Source organism: Podarcis cretensis, assembly GCF_951804945.1.
Source record: "Podarcis cretensis genome assembly, chromosome: 6".
In the NCBI taxonomy this organism is placed as follows: domain Eukaryota; kingdom Metazoa; phylum Chordata; class Lepidosauria; order Squamata; family Lacertidae; genus Podarcis; species Podarcis cretensis.
In genome coordinates this window covers 28,313,992-28,332,472 of record NC_137175.1, presented here as the reverse complement: position 1 = coordinate 28,332,472, position 18,481 = coordinate 28,313,992, and the positions used below count along the sequence as shown (strand labels likewise).

Below are 18,481 nucleotides of genomic sequence, written 5' to 3'. Positions count from 1 at the left end.
TCCAGTCATGACCGACTCTGGGGTTGTGGCGCTCATCTCCCTTTACTGGCCGAGGGAGCCGGTGTACAGCTTCCGGGTCATGGGGCCAGCATGACTAAGCCACTTCTGGCGAATCAGAGCAGCACACAGAAACGCCTTTTACCTTCCCGCCAGAGTGGTACCTATATATCTACTTACACTTTGACGTGCTTTCGAACAACTAGGTTGGCAGGAGCAGGGACCGAGCAACGGGAGCTCACCCCGTCGCCGGGATTTGAACCGCCAACCTTCTGATAGGCAAGTCCTAGGCTCTGTGGTTTAACCCACAGCTTTCATTGGAGAAATGTTGGAGGGTATGGACTTATCCAATCTCCGAGCCATATATATATATATAAAATACACGTTTAATGTTTTATTATATCTATCGGAAGCCACCCAGAGTGACTGGAGCAACCCAGTCAGATAGATGGGGTGTAAATAGCAAAATTGTTGTTGTTAAATAAGGCGTCCCTATTTTCATCAGTGAAATGTTGGACTTCCCTATTTTCATCCGATACATGTTGGCGGAGACGTGTGTAGTGCGGCCACAGCGGCCGCGCTCCCTTAAATCCACCTCTGCCCGACGCAGCGGACGGACCCAAAAACCAAAGGCCCCTGCGTTTTTCTGCTGTGCTGGAAACGGTGCTCCTAGCAGAGCGGGCAGCCGGCTCGTGGCTCCATGGAACGGGTTTCGCTCCGCTCTCGTTTACACCAGCGCCCTCGAAAACGGATCTAGCTGCTTCCGCGGCCACCCCCTCGCTCTCGACAGGTTTCCAGAATGCGCCTCCTCCCGCGATGCAACCGGGGCGGACGAGCCCTTAAAATACAATCCGGGGAGCCGGATTTTGGTGGGGTGGCGGCGGCGGCGGCAGGCAGGGGCAGGATGCGGTAAAAAGCGGAGGGACTGAGCCCTGAAAACGGGGGAGGAGGGGGTGCCTTGCGCACCTCCAAGGCACCGGGATCCTCCAGGAACCAGGCGACGTTTGCGCAGCGTAAGGAGCTGGCCATCTTCAACCCAGGGAGGGTGAATTGGGAAGCTTAGTTAGGAGGGGGGGGGGGGGAGAGAGAAGGAGGGAGAGAAGACAAGGCAGGATCATTTAGATACAGTTAAAATAAATAAAGAAACCTCTTCGCCTCCTCCGACCCCAATGCAGAAAGAGAGACACCTATAATTTGGTGCATGCATGACACTAAAATCTGGATGCGTTGACAGGATGCTTCAAAAAACAAAAAAACCCAAGCACGTAAACACACTCAAAAAGGAAAAACGGTGTTTGCATTTTATTTGAGATATAGCGAAGGGGGGAGGGATGTGGATGTGCATCAGAGGAAACCCTCCCCAGCACGGTCGCATCAGCATAGAAAGCCTGCTTGCTGTACAGGGTGGGAAAAAGACGGGTTACTAGTTGGGTTAATATTATATTTCTATGAAAATGGGGATTGCAGCGTGGATAATGCTCGGCTCCTTCTCTCCCGCCCCCTCCACTCTCCCTCTCTCTCTCTCTTTTTCTGTATATTAAATATGCTTTGCTTGTCAATTTCATCGCCCTGTGCATTTCTGCAGGGAAGGCAGCCCCGCCCCCTGTGCGCGCAGGCGCGGCCAGCCTGAGGTTCCCGCAGGCTCAGCATTCAGTGACCACAGGCTGATGATTGTAGGTAAGGAATCAGATAAGAAAGTAATTTATAAACCTCTTTACATCATCAAAATGCAGCTCGGTAAAGGTCCGCCGCGTGCTCTGCTTTGCATGCAATGCATCGATTCGAAATTGTGGTGCCTGCCTGCTATATATATATATATATATATTTTGCAAGTGGATATGCCAGCATTTTGATTTTCTCCCCTTCTTCCTCCTCCCACCACCCCACTCGAGTGGGGACCGCGAATTCATTTCAGTTGCATTTGCTTTTTGCAAGGAACAATGTAGTTAAAACTAAAGGGGGGGGGGGAATCTGCAAGATTGGCAGAGACAGAGAGAAAGAAGGCGGGAGGGGGAACAGAGGGGAAAAAACACCCCAAGACTTAGTGGCCGGGTTTGTTGCAAAATTGGGCTGTGCAAAATTCTGGGCGCTTTTTCCATATTGCAGTTTCCATGTTTTATAGGCGGGGAATGATAATTTGAAGCCCCTCTCCCATAAATACGACATAAAAGAGTTGGGATGAAGCTATGCAGAAAGGGGGGGGGGGGGCGAGGGGAGGGGAGATGAGATGTGGGCAATGATTTTGTAAGGGAGGGAGAGAAAAGGGGTCGTTTTCACAAACTTTCTCCTTCGAGTAATTTCATGCCTTTCCTCTCTTTCCAATAAAGGGGATCTCTGTCTGTGCAACAGAATAAAAAGAGGGAGAATTCCGCCATTTTGATGTTTTTTTAAAAGTAAAGACTTTGACGGGTTTGTAGTAGCCGCCCTTTGCTGGAGACCAGAGAGAGGGACCCAACTCAAGCTTTGCCTGTGTGTGCAGCGAGGTCTTTCGCCTTTTCATTTTAAGGTGGGGGGAGCCTCCCTTTCACCTCTTGGAAGATTGGGATTCTGAAAGTGAATATTTGCTGAGAACAATTTCTGCAACCCAGGTACTTTATTATGGGGGCGCACAGGCAGTACCAATAGCATCTCCCTTGAGGTCTGAGCTGCCTTGGAAGTATTGGCCCAAGTTTTTTGGTTTTTTTGTCTGTGTTTCATTTGTGGTTTTAATTCTGGAAGTGTGCATGGGCTATTACCATATTCCCTCCAGGACATGGGCCCATTTTGTCCTGCCAGTTTAAACGTGTGGGTTTCAACACACCTGACTCCATCATCCATCTCTTAACAATAATAAAGGGTCCCAGGAATTTCTGCGTCCCTTTCTGCCACCCCTATCCTGCCCCCTTCTGCAATGTTTTACTCCCCATTGGTTTGATCTTGAAGGAAGTGGTTTGGGGTTTTGTGTGAAGTACATCACACTGGAAACATATTTATGAACTGCTTGTTAAATAGCAATGAGGTGTGATCATCTTGCTGTTTGCGAAAGTCGAGGGGAGAAGCATGCTTTTGTGTAGAATCGGTGATTTCGGTTGCTTGTTTGAATGGTCTTGGACGAGGCTTCCTTTTAATTAACCACTCACGCTTCCAGAATGCTACTAATGATAGTGTAGTGCTAATTGCTAATCCTTAACGTTGGAACTTTATATTATTAATAGAGATCACAGCCACAGTGGTTGTAGAATTGAGCAGCTAGATGATAAGGTAAGATTAGCACCTGTTATTGAAACTTACTCAAAATGCTTAACACTGAAAATAATTCTGATGGCAATGTCATACATGTGATAAGGAGCCAGGCGTTTGTAGCAGTCAGTTTATGGCTTATGCAAAACATGATCTGCCACAGTTTAGGTATTACAAAAGACCATTACCTAGAAATAACAAGATTTTCCCGCTTTCACTCCAAAATCGTGGTATTTTCCTCTTCTGTTTCCTTATGAGTCCTCTGTTAAGGAGAGCGCTAGAAATGGAAATGGCCGTGATGATTGTTTAATAGCTGGGAATTGTGTTTTCAAATTATATAATAAAACCATCATCAATCACAAGAGTGGATAAAGTGCCTGATTGGACCATTTTATTGCAATGACATTTAATGGCATTTTATGTGCCCACAACACACTACAGGCAGTCTTGGGAAATGGCGTAAATGCCCTTCTTGCTGTTTATTGGATTTTTATTTTACTACTAATTCTCGAACGTGGGGTGTGTCTTTGGAAAATCAAGTATTAATGGGCATTGCACAACTACTGTATTTCCAAGCACTACATATTCTTGAGGTATCTGGATTTGTTTTTGTTTGCTTTCCCCCCACGTGGAGAGCTTTGATGTGTATCTATGCGGCTGGTGATGTTCAGAGTTGCTGCTCATTGAATAAACATGCAAGGATGTATTATTTCCCCTCAACTTTTGCAATGTTCGTAAAGGGAGATTTCAGTGCTCCATCTCCTTTCCGTGGCTTACGTCAGTGATGTCTGAAGACTGAGCTACGCTTACTGATTCCTTTTGTTTGAATTCCTTTTAAATTGCTGGTTGTTTATCTCAGTTTATAGCCCATCATAGCCCACCAGCTCAGGGTGGATTATCATGTAGTGCAATATAAACAGAATTCCATTGTACAGAGGCTTATGGTCCAGAACCTGGGTATGAAATTGATAACCTAAAACCTTGTCCATTTTTTACAGACTACCGGTAGAAATGTGGAGTAAAATAGTGGGTTTTCCCTCACCCTATTTTAGATCTGGGAACCACTTTCCATTTTAATCTATCACAGCAGTTCCAGTTCTAACTTTGTATGCAACTTTATGCTTACAGAGTTCCCCCCTTCCTTCCTTCCTTTCTTCTGATGTTGTGCCATCAATATACTGTACTTAGCATGGTGCAAAGTAGAAAAGGACAGGACTTTGCCATTTGGAGTTTACAATCTAAAAATTGTCTCAGGGAAGACAACAGAAGATGAGGAGGAAACTGAAGCTGGGGTAATCAGGAGATGAATATGCATTTATACCACTTAACACATACTTCGACTCCATTTCAGTAGGGCCTCAGCCACTTTTTAGGGATGATGGGAGTTGTATTCCAGCAACGTCTAGAGGATGCCAGCTGCTCCATCCTTGCAGGTGGGGAAAAGGATTGTTCTTCCCTTTCTGTTCATTTTTCTCATTTTCCCACTTTCTCTGACAAAACCAGTGGTGGTAGCTTGACAATTCCACCCTGTCAGATCTTTTGCTTATGATTTTTTATTTTTGCTTTTACAGTGGTACCTCGGGTTAAATACTTAATTCATTCCGGAGGTCCGTTCTTAACCTGAAACTGTTCTTAACCTGAAGCACCACTTTAGCTAATGGGGCCTCCTGCTGCCGCCGCACGACCGGAGCACGATTTCTGTTCTCATCCTGAAACAAAGTTCTTAACCTGAAGCACTATTTCTGGGTTAGCGGAGTCTGTAACCTGAAGCGTATGTAACCCGAGGTACCACTGTAGTTCATTTTCCAGTAATGTATTGTCTTGTGTGTTTATGCTGTTTGGGAGCAAGAGTGGGTGAAGGAAGGAAAAAAGAAGCCTTTGCCCTTTAACAGGCCTGCGACCCATCAAAATGAACAAAACGGACCAGCTTGTAATGAGGCCTCTGAGATGTGCTCACCCCCTGGCTTTTGCAGGAGAAAGTGGGGGGTGGGAGTGGGAAGCACCAAACATAAACCATTCAGTTTATTGTGCTATTGACAAACCAGCCTATGTACATGGTGTGTTGTTGTTGTTGTTGTTGTTGTTGTTGTTGTTGTGAGGGCTGCCTTTGTTTTGATGGGTCACAAGTTGTATGGGGCGGTGAAGATTGGAAAATAGCATGGCGTCCAGTGGTGGGTTAATAGTGTTTTTCCATCACATGCTTGTATCATAGATAACAGGCTGAGTCGTGACAACTTCGTAAATATATTTCATCATTTCAGTAAGATCAACAATGCTTTTAAAAACTGCAATGTATGTACCATCTTACAATAGCCCTTCAAAAGCCCCCTTAAAAACCCATGCCTTGATCTGGTGCTTAAATATCAAAAGGGAGGGCACTGGCCATATTTCAAGGGGCTGGGAGTTCCAAAGCTTCTTTAGGGGGACAGGATGCCATGCAAAGAAGGCTTGACTGTGCACCGTCACCAGATTTATCACTCCTTAATGGTAGGGTGCTCAGGAGGCCCTACCTGTTAGAGCTTAATTGCTGAGCAGGATTATATAGTGAGTGGCATTTAGGTCCCAAGTCATTCAGGGCTTTATAAGTTATCTGTATACAGACTGCAAACAGTAGTATCCTTTGCGGGAACCACTGGTAGCTGTTCAGTGGCTGGAGAGGGTAGGAGTAGGAAGGTAACTGTCGTGGCAATTTATTGCAAGAATTTCAACAGAGCCACAGTTTGGTGCTTGGTATCATTCCCAGGAGTGGTCTGAAACAGGTGTACAATGCCACTGTGCTGCAGTTCTGGTTTTGTAAACTGACTGGATGAGAGACCATTAGGAAATTCTTTGTACAGAGCTGATGTCAGCAGCTGACATTGTTGACAGTTGTCAGGGCCCCAGCCCCTCAGCAGGACCCCCTGCTCCCTGCATCTGCCCCTCATTCATCCATTCATTCATTCCTACATTCTTAAATTACTCCTTGCCTTGCACTCCAAGAAGCCCCTGGCTGCTAGGGCCAGCTAGCCTCCATTTTAATTTCCAGCAATGTCCCGATGTTCCTTTTAGGTATTGTGGGAAATTAAAGTGGTGGTTAGGCCCAAGTGCCCATACTGCTGTCCCCCTGAACCCGCCAGAGGTATGTGAGGGACCCACAAGAGTGAAGTTGTCCAGGAACCCCTCAAACCTAGAGCTGCCCCTGCCTGTGTATACTGGGATACTGGGAGAGGAGTGGGATAATCAAGTGTTTGAGCATGTGCAGAGTAGCATACCTGTGCCTTACTACTGATCAGCAAGAACAACACATTTGGAATTATTACGAGGGCTTTCATGATCAGAAGAGAACTGAAGAACCTCTTGTTTTGGAAATTAAGCAGAATGAATATGGATAGAAGACATCAGGTTTTGGTATTGGGAGAAAGGATATATGCAGGCCATTGGAAACAATAGATATGAAAAAGGAGAGACGTGTTGTTTCATATTATATCTCTGAAAGGAAAAAAGCAAAAAGCAGGCACACACACTTTTGCAAATAAGAATAGGCAGTTTGAGACCTCCATCTTTCATCGGAAGTGTTGCAGCCTTGACAGTGAGTTCTGTTAATTCCATTTCAGATAATGTGAATACTCACTTTTTCAGCAACCAAGTAGTCTGGGTCTCCTGAGGTCTCCTTATTACCGGCCACTGTAGTTATATTTGAGCAGTGCTTTGAAGGATTGCTAAATTCCACATGACAGCAGATTGCTTTACTGTGAACGCATTGTGTGGTGCATGTACAACCTGAATCGGAGTGTGTGGATTTTTCTAAAACCCAAAAAAAACACCATTGCAGGCTTCCACAGCTGAGCTCAGCCTCCTACGAAAGCTGTTTCCAATCATCCAATGCTGAGAAACTGAGTGTGTAACATGCAAATGTGTTTGTGGACTGGGATTGTGGCTGCAAGAGCCACCCACAATTTATACTTGTGCCATGGGAAAGAACACTTCAGACATACAGTGGCACACATGTAGGGTCTTTTCATTAGATTTGAATGCATTTAAATTGGAGGCAGGAGCTGCCATCACCACCACCCATCTCCCTTGCTCCACACATCACTTCTTCCATCTGTTGAAAATATTTATGGAAGACAAGGCTCTCAATGCCGCTAGCCAGCATGGTTCTGTTTTGCCTCCCTGTTGGAGGCTGTATGCCTCTGTATTGCTGGGAATCACAGCTGGGGAGAATGCTGTTGCATTCAGGTCCTGCATCTGGCTTCCCATTGGGGCATGTCTGCTTGTCACTGTGAGAACAGGATGCTACATAGACTGGATGGGTCACTGCCTTGACTCAGCAGGGCTTTCTTAGGATCTTAAAAGGGCTAGACAAATGTGTGGGATCTCAGGAAGCTGAAGGCAAAACAACTGGGAAGTTCAGATGCAAAAGTCCAGAGGGGAGGGGAATGCAGGAAATGTTTTTTTCTTCTCCCTAGGGCTTTAGCTCTTTCCAACCCCATTGAATGAATGCCCCCCCCCCCTTTTCATTTGTTAGTTCGTATATCAGCTGAAAAACTGCTTTGCTTCTTCAGAAGCTGCTCACCAGCACTTAGCAAACAGGCAGGAGACTTAGCAGGTGACCACTCACAGACCTCCTTGCTACAATTTCAACACAAATTAGAGTAAATCATTATGCACATTTTATGCAAACCTGCAGCTTCTTTTGCCTTTTTTTTGGGTGGGTGCGTGCAGAATTGCTGCATTGTGTGTGCACGTTTGTGTATAATGTCCAAGCGTTTGTGTAGGCTCCATGGTCAGTGTATATTCCATGCTTGGTGCACACGGCAGTTTGCGCCAAGGTAATGAAGTGTTTTGTGTGCTGTGCCCCATGGCAGAATGGCGATGCTCATAATGCTTAGCTCAGTACGTGTGGAGTGTAAGGCAACTTTTCTTTCTTTGTACCTTGTGTTACAATCAGTGTTTTTTTTCCTGGGGCTACTGAAAGGTACACAGTCCCGGCACCTTTTTTCTAGAAGAAAAGCACTGATTACAACAAATGATTTGCCAGAGGAGGGATGGCATTCAGCTCCGTTTTTTGAAGAAGAAAAAGCAGAAGCAGGAGACAGGCTTATTTCCTGTCAGAAGCAAAACTAAATAATCTAGATCTGAGAGTTCTGCAATTTGGGATATGTATAGAGCATCTTTAGAACCAAAAGTGTAACATTTCCTCCTCCTAGTCACTGAAACCACAGAGATCTGAGCCTCTGGCGAAGAGAAACAATTGGACATGGAGCAAAACTGACAACCTGGTCCTCACTAGAAAGTGAGCCCTGGTGATTCCATTCGAATTTATTTCTCAGCTAGCATGTTTGAGGTTGCAACCTGAGCTGTGTGCAGATTAGGCCAACTCTAGGAAGAAGACATTAGGGACGCAGGTGGCGCTGTGGGTTAAAGCCTCAGCGCCTAGGACTTGCCGATCGAAAGGTCGGCGGTTCGAATCCCTGCGGCGGGGTGCGCTCCCGCTGCTCGGTCCCAGCGCCTGCCAACCTAGCAGTTCAAAAGCACCTCCGGGTGCAAGTAGATAAATAGGGACCGCTTACCAGCGGGAAGGTAAACGGCGTTTCCGTGTGCGACTCTGGCTCGCCAGAGCAGCGATGTCACGCTGGCCACGTGACCCGGAAGTGTCTCCGGACAGCGCTGGCCCCTGGCCTCTTAAGTGAGATGGGCGCACAACCCCAGAGTCTGGCAAGACTGGCCCGTACGGGCAGGGGTACCTTTACCTTTACCTTTAGGAAGAAGACAAAGGTAGCAAGACCTCAAAGCCGCACTGAAAGTCAATTATTTGGCCCAATACATTTCAAGTCAGCAGCCACTCTGTGGAACAGCCTGTAAGGGAGATGCCTTTGTTGTACTATTTTTGATGCCTGACAAACATGTTTTTTGTTTGTTTAGGGAAGCCTGCTCAGATTTTAAATTTTGTGATATGCATTGGTTTTTAAAGTTGTTGATTTTATCTATAGTTTGAGAATGCTATTATGTTGACTGTTTTAAAAGTGTGCTTTTTTACCATTTTTGAATGAACATTACATACTATGTCATGTAAACCAATTCAATTATATATAAATATTGCTAAATATATGTAAATAAATAAGTCAGTAATATGACCCCCCGTTTCATGGCATCTAGTTTAACACAACTTCTTTAGTTTCTCCTCTGTGCCCAGTATAGAAACGCAGTGGATAGCTGCAAGAGGGATGGAGCTCTCTGTTCCACTTCCCAGTAGGCTGGTAAACCATTTTTCAGGCTAGTAACTCTTGTGGGCTTATTTACAAGGCTGATATAAGTCTTAAAAACGGCAGACACCAGCCTTCCCAGCATCACAGTGCTCTGCCACACCTCACACACATTTTGCTCCCCCCCCAAAGTTCTTCTTTACAATCATTCCCCCTTCCATCACTATGCATCTCCCCTGATGAATAACTAAAAGAAAACGCAAACACAAACATGTTTATTCATAGAGTAGCAAACATATCCTCCGAGTAGCAAGCTGCCAAATCTATTACACAGGGATTGGAATATAATGCTACAATTACTAACTTGGTGCTTGCACAATTTTAGCAACAATTGAACTATCAGATAGGTTGTTTTTTTAAAAAAGTATTGTCTTCTGTAACTGGGGCAACTGAATAACTATTTCGTTCTCTTCTGAAAGGCTGCGGTGATTGCCTGTGTGCTTCTTTTATATCTGGTGTCTTGAGAACGGCACCACAAAATAGAATGGTGCTGTGCAATAGCAGGGACAAACAATAAGGGATAGGCTAGCCCATCATTGTCCTGCAATGCATCTGACTGGCTGCTGGAGGCACAATAATGCTGGTATATATGGGACCTTGCTCTGCTTCATCAAGGCAGTTCTCACTGTATTATTAGGAGTTAATTTCCAGAAGGGTAGCCATGTTGGTCCATTGTAGCAAAACCAACAAAGAGTTGTCTTGTGGCACCTCAGAAATGAGCAGATGTATTGTGGATCACAGTTCTCTTTATCTGGCACGTGAAGTGTAATCCAGAATCGGCAAACACATATAACATGTGGTGAAGGAGAAGGAGCTCTGATCTCTGCATCCTCTCCAAAGGGAAAGAAATACTGAATTGATTTCTTTCAGCCTTGGAAGACATAAAGGTACAGCAGAAAGGGCTTGGTGGGGATGTGACAGATCTAACTCCTTGTTAAATTGAACTTAAGTCTCCCCCCCCCCCCCAAGTAGCCTCCCGTTGTGACTGTCTGAATAGATAATATTTGGGGCTAGCCAGGCCTGTGGCTGTTGGAGGTGTCTCTCAGGCCTTTCCGACAAATGCTGGTATGTGGATTTCAAAGCATTTTGATGTAGGAACAAGGTTTGAAGACTGACGCTCTGCGTGCTGCTGACAGATGGGTTTTAAACGTAGCACAAGCTTGTTTATATGAAAACAGCTGCTTTTATTAGGCTAGCTGCAAAGAAATTTGTGGAGAGATTTCAGGAGTTGTGAGTTGTGAATTTTGTTTTGTTTCGTTTTACCAGAAGCAATTGGTTTGAGACCTTGAGACGAAACCTGTTTCCCAGGAGTACTAAGCCCTCTGAGTAGGCGCTGGGTCATTCCTGTTCAGTGGAATTCCTGCCAGCATCTATAAAGGGGTGTCATTAAAATCTGATACAGTGAGAGCTGTCAGTTTGCAAACTCAGTTCAGAAGAGAGGCATGGCAGGTAGAGACAATGGTACTGAGTCAAAAGTACTTCTAATAATAATAATAATAATAATAATAATAATAATAATTTATTTATACCCCGCCCATCTGGCTGGGCCTCCCCAGCCACTCTGGGCGGCTTCCATAGAAACCAAAAATACAGTAAAATATCACACGTTAAAAACTTCCCTGAACAGGGCTGCCTTAAGATGTCTTCTGAATGTCAGGTAGTTGTTTATCGCTTTGACATCTGCTGGAAGGGCGTTCCACAGGGCGGGCGCCACTACCGAGAAGGCCCTCTGCCTTGTTCCCTGTAGCTTTGCTTCTCGCAATGAGGGAACAGCCAGAAGGCTCTCGGCGCTGGACCTCAGCGTCCGGGCAGAATGATGGGGGTGGAGACGCTCCTTCAGGTATACTGGACCAAGGCCGTTTAGGGCTTTAAAGGTCAGCACCAACACTTTGAATTGTGCTCGGAAACGTACTGGGAGCCAATGTAGGTCTTTCAAGACCGGTGTTATATGGTCTCGGCGGCCACCCCCAGTCACCAGTCTAGCTGCCGCATTCTGGATTAGTTGTAGTTTCCAAGTCACCTTCAAAGGTAGCCCCACGTAGAGTGCATTGCAGTAGTCCAAGCGGGAGATAACCAGAGCATGCACCACTCTGGCGAGACAGTCCGCAGGCAGATAGGGTCTCAGCCTACGTACCAGATGGAGCTGGTAAACAGCTGCCCTGGACACAGATTTGACCTGTGCCTCCATGGACAGCTGTGAGTCCAAAATGACTCCCAGGCTGCGCACCTGGTCCTTCAGGGGCACAGTTACCCCATTCAGGACCAGGGAATCCTCCACACCTGCCCGCCTCCTGTCCCCCCAAAACAGTCCTTCTGTCTTGTCAGGATTCAACCTCAATCTGTTAGCCGCCATCCATCCTCCAACCGCCTCCAGACACTCACACAGGACCTTCACCGCCTTCACTGGTTCTGATTTAAAAGAGAGGTAGAGCTGGGTATCATCCGCATACTGATGAACACCCAACCCAAACCTCCTGATCTCTCCCAGCAGCTGCATGTAAATGTTGAAAAGCATGGGGGAGAGGACAGAACCCTGAGGCTATAACAGCAGCCATTAGCTGCAGACAAATTTTTTATCACAAGAACCAGGTTCACCCTAGCTCAGGCAGACCCGAAGATTTCTCTTCTGATCTCCTGTACTCCCATAAGATTAGAATTATGGAGTTGTTGTCGTTTAGTCGTGTCCGTCTCTTTGTGACCCCATGGACCAGAGCACGCCAGGCACTCCTGTCTTCCACTGCCTCCCACAGTTTGGTCAGACTCATGGAGTACCAGACATTATGGTACTCCATTATGGAGTACCAGACATTAAATTAAAAAGCAAACAAACGAAACATTATGTGCAGGCTTATAATGCCAACATTTACTTGCTGGAGGGACATAGTGGGCTATGTCCAAATTTTCTCAATTTGGACACAGCCCACCATTCATGTGGAAAGGAAAACCTCATACTCAATTTCAAGTATCAGTGACATGTGAGCAAAGATGCAGACAAATTCACTCTTTAAAATGTTTCATAAGATAAGTTATAACCAGGCCAGACTGCCCTATGCTACTTTGGTCCAGTATCCCTGACAACATCCCTCTCACCCCAGTTTCTGGTATTCTTTTCTATTCTGCTCGGATGTTCATCAGAACATACTGATAACACATGTGCACTCTTAACTCCACAGAGTTGATAACCATCTATTTGTATTCTTCTGTTGCCCTCCAGTGGCCATAAGAACACTGAGGATCAGCTGTGCTTTTGACTCCAAGCTTCCAAAGGGATTTTGAAGCTTTCCAGAGCAATGATAAATGCAGCATTGTTCCCCCTTTTTTTGCAGGGGATCCAGAGCTCCATGCTACATTTTTCTTGCAGAGATTCCTCAGCTTTCCACACTCATACCAGTGTTGCGTGAAATATGATTGCATGAACAAACACTTATTGGACACTGCTATGATGCCAGAATTGATGAGTGACACAACCCTCTCCATACCAATGTCATGCCATTTGTGACTTTAAAAAAGTTATAATTATGGCAGCACTCCCTTGTGCTACTGAAGCCTGGGAGAGTTCGTGTTTGAGTATTTTCCTCTTTCACTATGTTTTATATAAACATGTTTATCCCACATTTGAATACTTTCAAGGCAGCTCACAACTTAGGTTTAGAACCATTACCAAATAAAACAGCAGAGTTTTCCAGCAGCCATAAACTCATCAAGATCAATTACTCAATAAATAAAATTAATCTACACTCCGCCCCCGCGGAAAACACAGTCACTTTTACCTGCTGCCGAAATGTCAGCGTCAGGTGAAGTGGTAAGGAGAAGAAACTCCATACAACAGGTGTGGTGCCATCTGTGTTCTTGTCTCTGATGTCCGCTCACCTCAGAAGTAAAGGTGCCCTGAGTTGGGTCTCCGGGAAGGTGCTCAATAACCAGACTGGTTCGTATTGGGAGAAGGTGGTCCTTCAAATATGTGCATTCCTATACATGTCTACTCAGGTGTAAGTTCCATTGATTTCAGTAAGAGATCTGAGGGTGTGTAACAGGAATGGGTGGTACGCGGGTGGTGCTGTGGGTTAAACCACAGAGCCTAGGACTTGCCGATCAGAAGGTCAGCGGTTCAAATCCCCACGACGGGGTGAGCTCCCGTTGCTCGGTCCCTGCTCCTGCCAACCTAGCAGTTCGAAAGCACGTCAAAGTGCAAGTAGATAAATAGGTACCGCTCCAGCGGGAAGGTAAACAGCATTTCCGTGTGCTGCTCTGGTTCACCAGAAGTGGCTTAGTCATGCTGGCCACATGACCTGGAAGCTGTACGCCGGCTCCCTCGGCCAATAAAGCGAGATGAGCGCTGCAACCCCAGAGTTGGTCACGACTGGACCTAATGGTCAGGGGTCCCTTTACTTTTACCTAACAGGAATGGATAACATTTTAGCCCCCAAGGGCTGCATAGATAAGTAGGTGACTGATTGGGCTGCAGTCCTGTTTACCACAGGATTGGGAGACTGCAATCCTATGTACCGTGTTCAGCCTTCAAGGGTTTTCATTGAAGCCTGTGCAGGTACCCAAACTGCACACACCCACACCTGCAAAATTTCCAACCGCTGCTGAATGTTGCTGCCCTCCCTGCACTGGGCCAGTGTGATTTATAAGGGAAGGACAGTGCATGGGGGATGAACGTCCTTTGAGGACTAAAAAGCTGTTCATCCCTGTACCTAGAAGTAAACCTCAGCTCCCTTACTCATATCAGTGGAACTAACTTCCAAGTAGACATGTGTAGGATTGCATAGTTGAGGTGCAATCCTGTACACACTTACCTGAGAGCGAGCGCTGTTGAACATAGCATCATTTGTTTCGGAGTAAACAGGGACGCGGGTGGCGCTGTGGGTAAAACCTCAACGCCTAGGACTTGCCGATCGTATGGTTGGCGGTTCGAATCCCCATGGCGGGGTGAGCTCCCGTCGTTCGTTCCCAGCTCCTGCCCACCTAGCAGTTCGAAAGCACTCTTAAGTGCAAGTAGATAAATAGGTACCGCTTTATAGCAGGAAGGTAAACGGTGTTTCCGTGTGCTGCGCTGGTGCAGGCTCGCCAGAGCAGCTTCGTCACGCTGGCCACGTGACCTGGAAGTGTCTCCGGACAGCGCTGGCCCCTGGCCTCTTAAGCGAGATGGGTGCGCAACCCCAGAGTCGGTCACAACTGGCCCGTACGGGCAGGGGTACCTTTACCTTTACCTTTAAACATGCAAAGGCTCACAGCATTCGGGCCTCGGAGAAAAAAAAATAACACTTTCATGCCTAGAAATGAACTGGCAGCAAATTAAGCTCTGTTAGCACTGATCAGAAAAGTTCATTTCTAGCTGCACCAGGAAGCAGGCAGCTGAAGTTTCCAAACAGTCTTTAAAGGCAGTGCTACACAAAATGCATTCCAGTAATGTAATCTGTATGTTATCAGAAGATGGAAGGGTTATTCCAGGAAGATTGCAGCTGGTGCACCGGACAAGATGATTGAAGGCACTTTCTGCAACCGAGGTCATTGTTTTATGCATCCATTCATTGAGCCAGATCAAATAGCATCTCCAAGTTGTGGACCTGATCCTTTAGGAAAGTACAGCCCCATCAGGAACAGGACAAGTATCTATTTCATGGTCATAGTTATCCTTGGCGCAGGAGTTTATTTATTTATAAAAGTATTTGCATATTGCTATATCATAAAAAATAACAAAGCAGTTTACAAGAATAAAACCATAAAAAGGTTAAAAACAGACATTGATTAACCATTATGGATAGTTAATTTGATCATCCAATATTCCATTCATGTGTGCAAAAACAAATGAGAGATGTGCATGCAAAATCTCGCATGAGAGGGGACTCTGCTGTCTATATCTGTCCCTTTGAGAGCCAGTGTGGTGTAGTGGTTAAGAGCGGTAGTCTCGTAATCTGGGGAACCAGGTTCGCGTCTCCGCTCCTCCACATGCAGCTGCTGGGTGACCTTGGGCTAGTCACACTTCTCTGAAGTCTCTCAGCCTCACTCACCTCACAGAGTGTTTGTTGTGGGGGAGGAAGGGAAAGGAGATTGTGAGCCGCTTTGAGATTCCTTCAGGTAGTGATAAAGCGGGGTATCAAATCCAAACTCTTCTCTTCTTCTTTAAAGAAAAATAATGGTGATACATCTTAAGTTCAGCCTCTGTTGCCTGTGATTCACTTACACTTCCTCCCAAATGCTAAATGGGATCTCTTCTTCCTGGTTGTGTTCCAGTTCTGTTCTGTGTGGCTTAGGCAAGGTGATGGATGGACGAGCAGAGATGGAAGTGATAAGAAGCACAAAAGGCAACGCGACAGGGGAAGTCAGTGTCCATTTGGTTGCCAATGAGAATACTGTGCAAAATGCCCACCTACCAGCAACCGCCTTCATCATACCAGGTAGGTACTTGGAACTTGAAGCATCTCGCTGTATTTTCAGAGTCTCCTTCCATTCTTTCTGGTCCAAAAGGCAACAACTTATGTTTATGGCCCAAAAGGCAAAGCTAATACCCACCTGCTCTGTCCATTGGGTTCTGTGTGTTTGGTCATTCAGTTTGCAGTTGAATGTATTTTCAGGGTACGTTATTCAAAGCTGGCCTGTGTGCAGTGGTGAATGAGGACCCACCCCCGCCCACAGACCCCTGCCAAGTACTCAGGCATACCTCTGAAGCTTGTGAGCAAAGTAGAGGGCGGCGTCCAGCTAACACATCCCGTCTACAGTGGTACCTTGGTTCTCAAACCCCTTGGTTCTCAAACGCCTAAAACCCAGAAGTAAGTGTTCCGGTTTTCCAACGTTTTTCGGAAGCTGAACATCTGATGCAGCTGTCTGCTATTGTTTCCAGGGGCCCTGCACCAATCAGAAGCTGCGCCTTGGTTTTCGAACATTTCGGAAGTCAAATAGATTTCCAGAACAAATTAAGTTTGGCGCTTTTGTTTTTGCTATTTGCTTTGTGTTTTTGTTTTTGAGGCTTTTTCGGTTAATTTGTTTTTGTGACTGTGTGGAACCCAGTACAGCTACTCATTGATTGATTGATTGATTGATTGATTGTGTGACTGCGTAAACAATGACCATCCAAACAATGACTATCATCAGTGCAGGTAAGAAAAAAAATAATTTTAATTTTTATCATCTACAATACTGTCTTATTTATTTTCTAGTACAGTACATTGATTATTGCTTTGATTTTATGGATCAGTGGTCTCTATAGATAGTAAAATTCATGTTAAATTGCTGTTTTAGGGGTTGTTTTTAAAAGTCTGGAACAGATTAATTCGTTTTGCATTATTTTCTATGGGAAAGCTCACCTCGGTTTTGGGACACTTTGGTTTCGGAACGGACTTCTGGAACGCATTAAGTCTGAGAACCAAGGTACCACTGTATGCATGGATTTCCATTTGTGCAACATGATTTCCCCCTCTCTCTCCTCCAGCCATACACACCCTGTACCATCAAATCTCTGGAGGGTTGGGGGAACCCCCAGAACAAATAGAGGGCGGGAGCAGGGGGAAGTCTCATTATGCAAGCAGAAATCCTTGCGCTGATGAGTAGCATTACTCTGTGCTGCTGTGGATACAGCCCATTCATTTAAAACTCGGATCAGGTATGAGAGCAGATAAAGTTGTAGAAAAACCTAATGGCGTAGAAAAGCAACAAGAACCAAGATGTAATGATCTAACTTGCAGTAGACATGTGCCTTTAGGACTTGGATTTGCTCTGCATCTATTGATCACGGCGTTCTTGGGGTAGGAAAGGAAGAAGCAACTTTCCCTTCATGCATCCAGACTGTAACATGTTGAGACTAAGGAGAGCAATTTAAGCTTGTGGGCTTAACTATCAAGTTTGTCTTTGTTTTGCTGGGACCTAAAGCTGTTCTCACCAAATAATGGTAATGCGGAACTATGCAAAGTGAGTGGGAAGCCTTGGCAAGCTTCATAGACTCATAGGGTGGTACGGTTGGAAGGGACCCCAAGGGCAATCTAATCCAACCTAATCCAAGGGCAATCTAATCCAATGCAGGAGTCTTTTGCCCGACGTGGGGCTCAAACCCATGCCCCTGAGATTAAGAGTCTGATTCTCTACCAACTGAGCTATCCCTCTGGAAGTCATTAATCTTACATCACCTACACGTATAGCAGGGATGAGAACTCTGCAGCCCCCAGATGTTGCTGCTGGACTACAACTCCCTTCATCCCTGACCCAGCTTACTAGAGTTGGACTCCAGCAACATCTGGAGGGCCACAGGTCCCCCACCCACCTTTGCCTTATAGTAAAGGATTTGGGCATATCCTCCCTACCCATGTTCTCTTCCAGCCTTCTACTCTGCCCAGACTGTAATGCTGTGTCCCTCCTTTGTGTCGAAATCTTCTGACTGTCTCTGCTGTGGGAGATGTTTTGCACATGCATGCGCCAGGAGATGGTGGTGACACACTGCTTTCCTTCCCCTCTTCACAAGCAAATACAACCACTGTAAACCTTCCAACAAGCACCTTAGAAATCCAGCGATTCCCTCGGGAACCCCAGAAAAGCGTGGGGTCCGAGAGGCAAAGAGAGGGCCTGGGAAGCGAGCCGATCACAGCGACAGTCATCCCCCAGATCAGCGGAGTTCAGACCTGCAACACCATCCGGGTTCTGGAATGGAAAGATGGAGTGGCCACTCTCCCTGGAAGCAACCTGAGGGTAAGCGGATGAAAGTCTCTTTGCTGTTCCTAAATCCCTTTCTCCTCAGCTTTCTAAGGGAGCACTGGGTTTATTTATTGCTTCGTTTCAAATTCGTAAATCGCTTTAGAAGCAAACGTTGCTCAAACAGTGTATAATAAAATAAAGGAAAAAATAAGAAAAGACACTACAAACTCTTTAAAAACAATAAAAGTATTGTACAATTTATTATTCCATAAAATCATTGGGTCACACTTCCAGGAATGCCTTCTTGAACAGAAATATCTTTAACAGATGCTGAAATAGTAAGGCACTGGGTGCTTGTCTAATTTTAGTTGGTAACTGATTCCAGAGGGATG

General features: G+C 45.7%; 1 protein-coding gene and 1 long non-coding RNA gene across 6 annotated transcripts in view; one reads left to right on the top strand and one right to left on the bottom strand.

Moving 5' to 3' along the window:
* The first annotated feature begins 606 nt into the window (after nt 1–606).
* Nucleotides 607–18,481, top strand: part of L3MBTL1 (L3MBTL histone methyl-lysine binding protein 1) — a 46,971-nt gene continuing 29,096 nt past the window's right edge. Inside the window, exons 1-5 of one of the 5 annotated variants that reach the window (XM_079979116.1) lie at nt 607–1,010; nt 1,583–1,674; nt 3,192–3,237; nt 15,702–15,865; nt 17,920–18,143. In XM_079979116.1, the coding sequence (XP_079835242.1) occupies nt 3,230–3,237; nt 15,702–15,865; nt 17,920–18,143 (396 nt within the window). In that variant the 5' untranslated portion in view covers nt 607–1,010; nt 1,583–1,674; nt 3,192–3,229. Of the gene's footprint in view, nt 1,011–1,582; nt 1,675–2,464; nt 2,586–3,191; nt 3,238–4,590; nt 4,650–15,701; nt 15,866–17,919; nt 18,144–18,481 lie in introns of those variants that run through there. The other 4 variants (XM_079979112.1, XM_079979113.1, XM_079979114.1 and 1 more) reach the window with 4 other exon arrangements.
* LOC307218362 lies at nt 8,269–9,134 on the bottom strand. Its single transcript, XR_013839947.1, has 2 exons — nt 8,955–9,134; nt 8,269–8,575 (listed from the first exon to the last, which is right to left on the bottom strand). It is a non-coding gene; the product is annotated as an uncharacterized lncRNA (long non-coding RNA).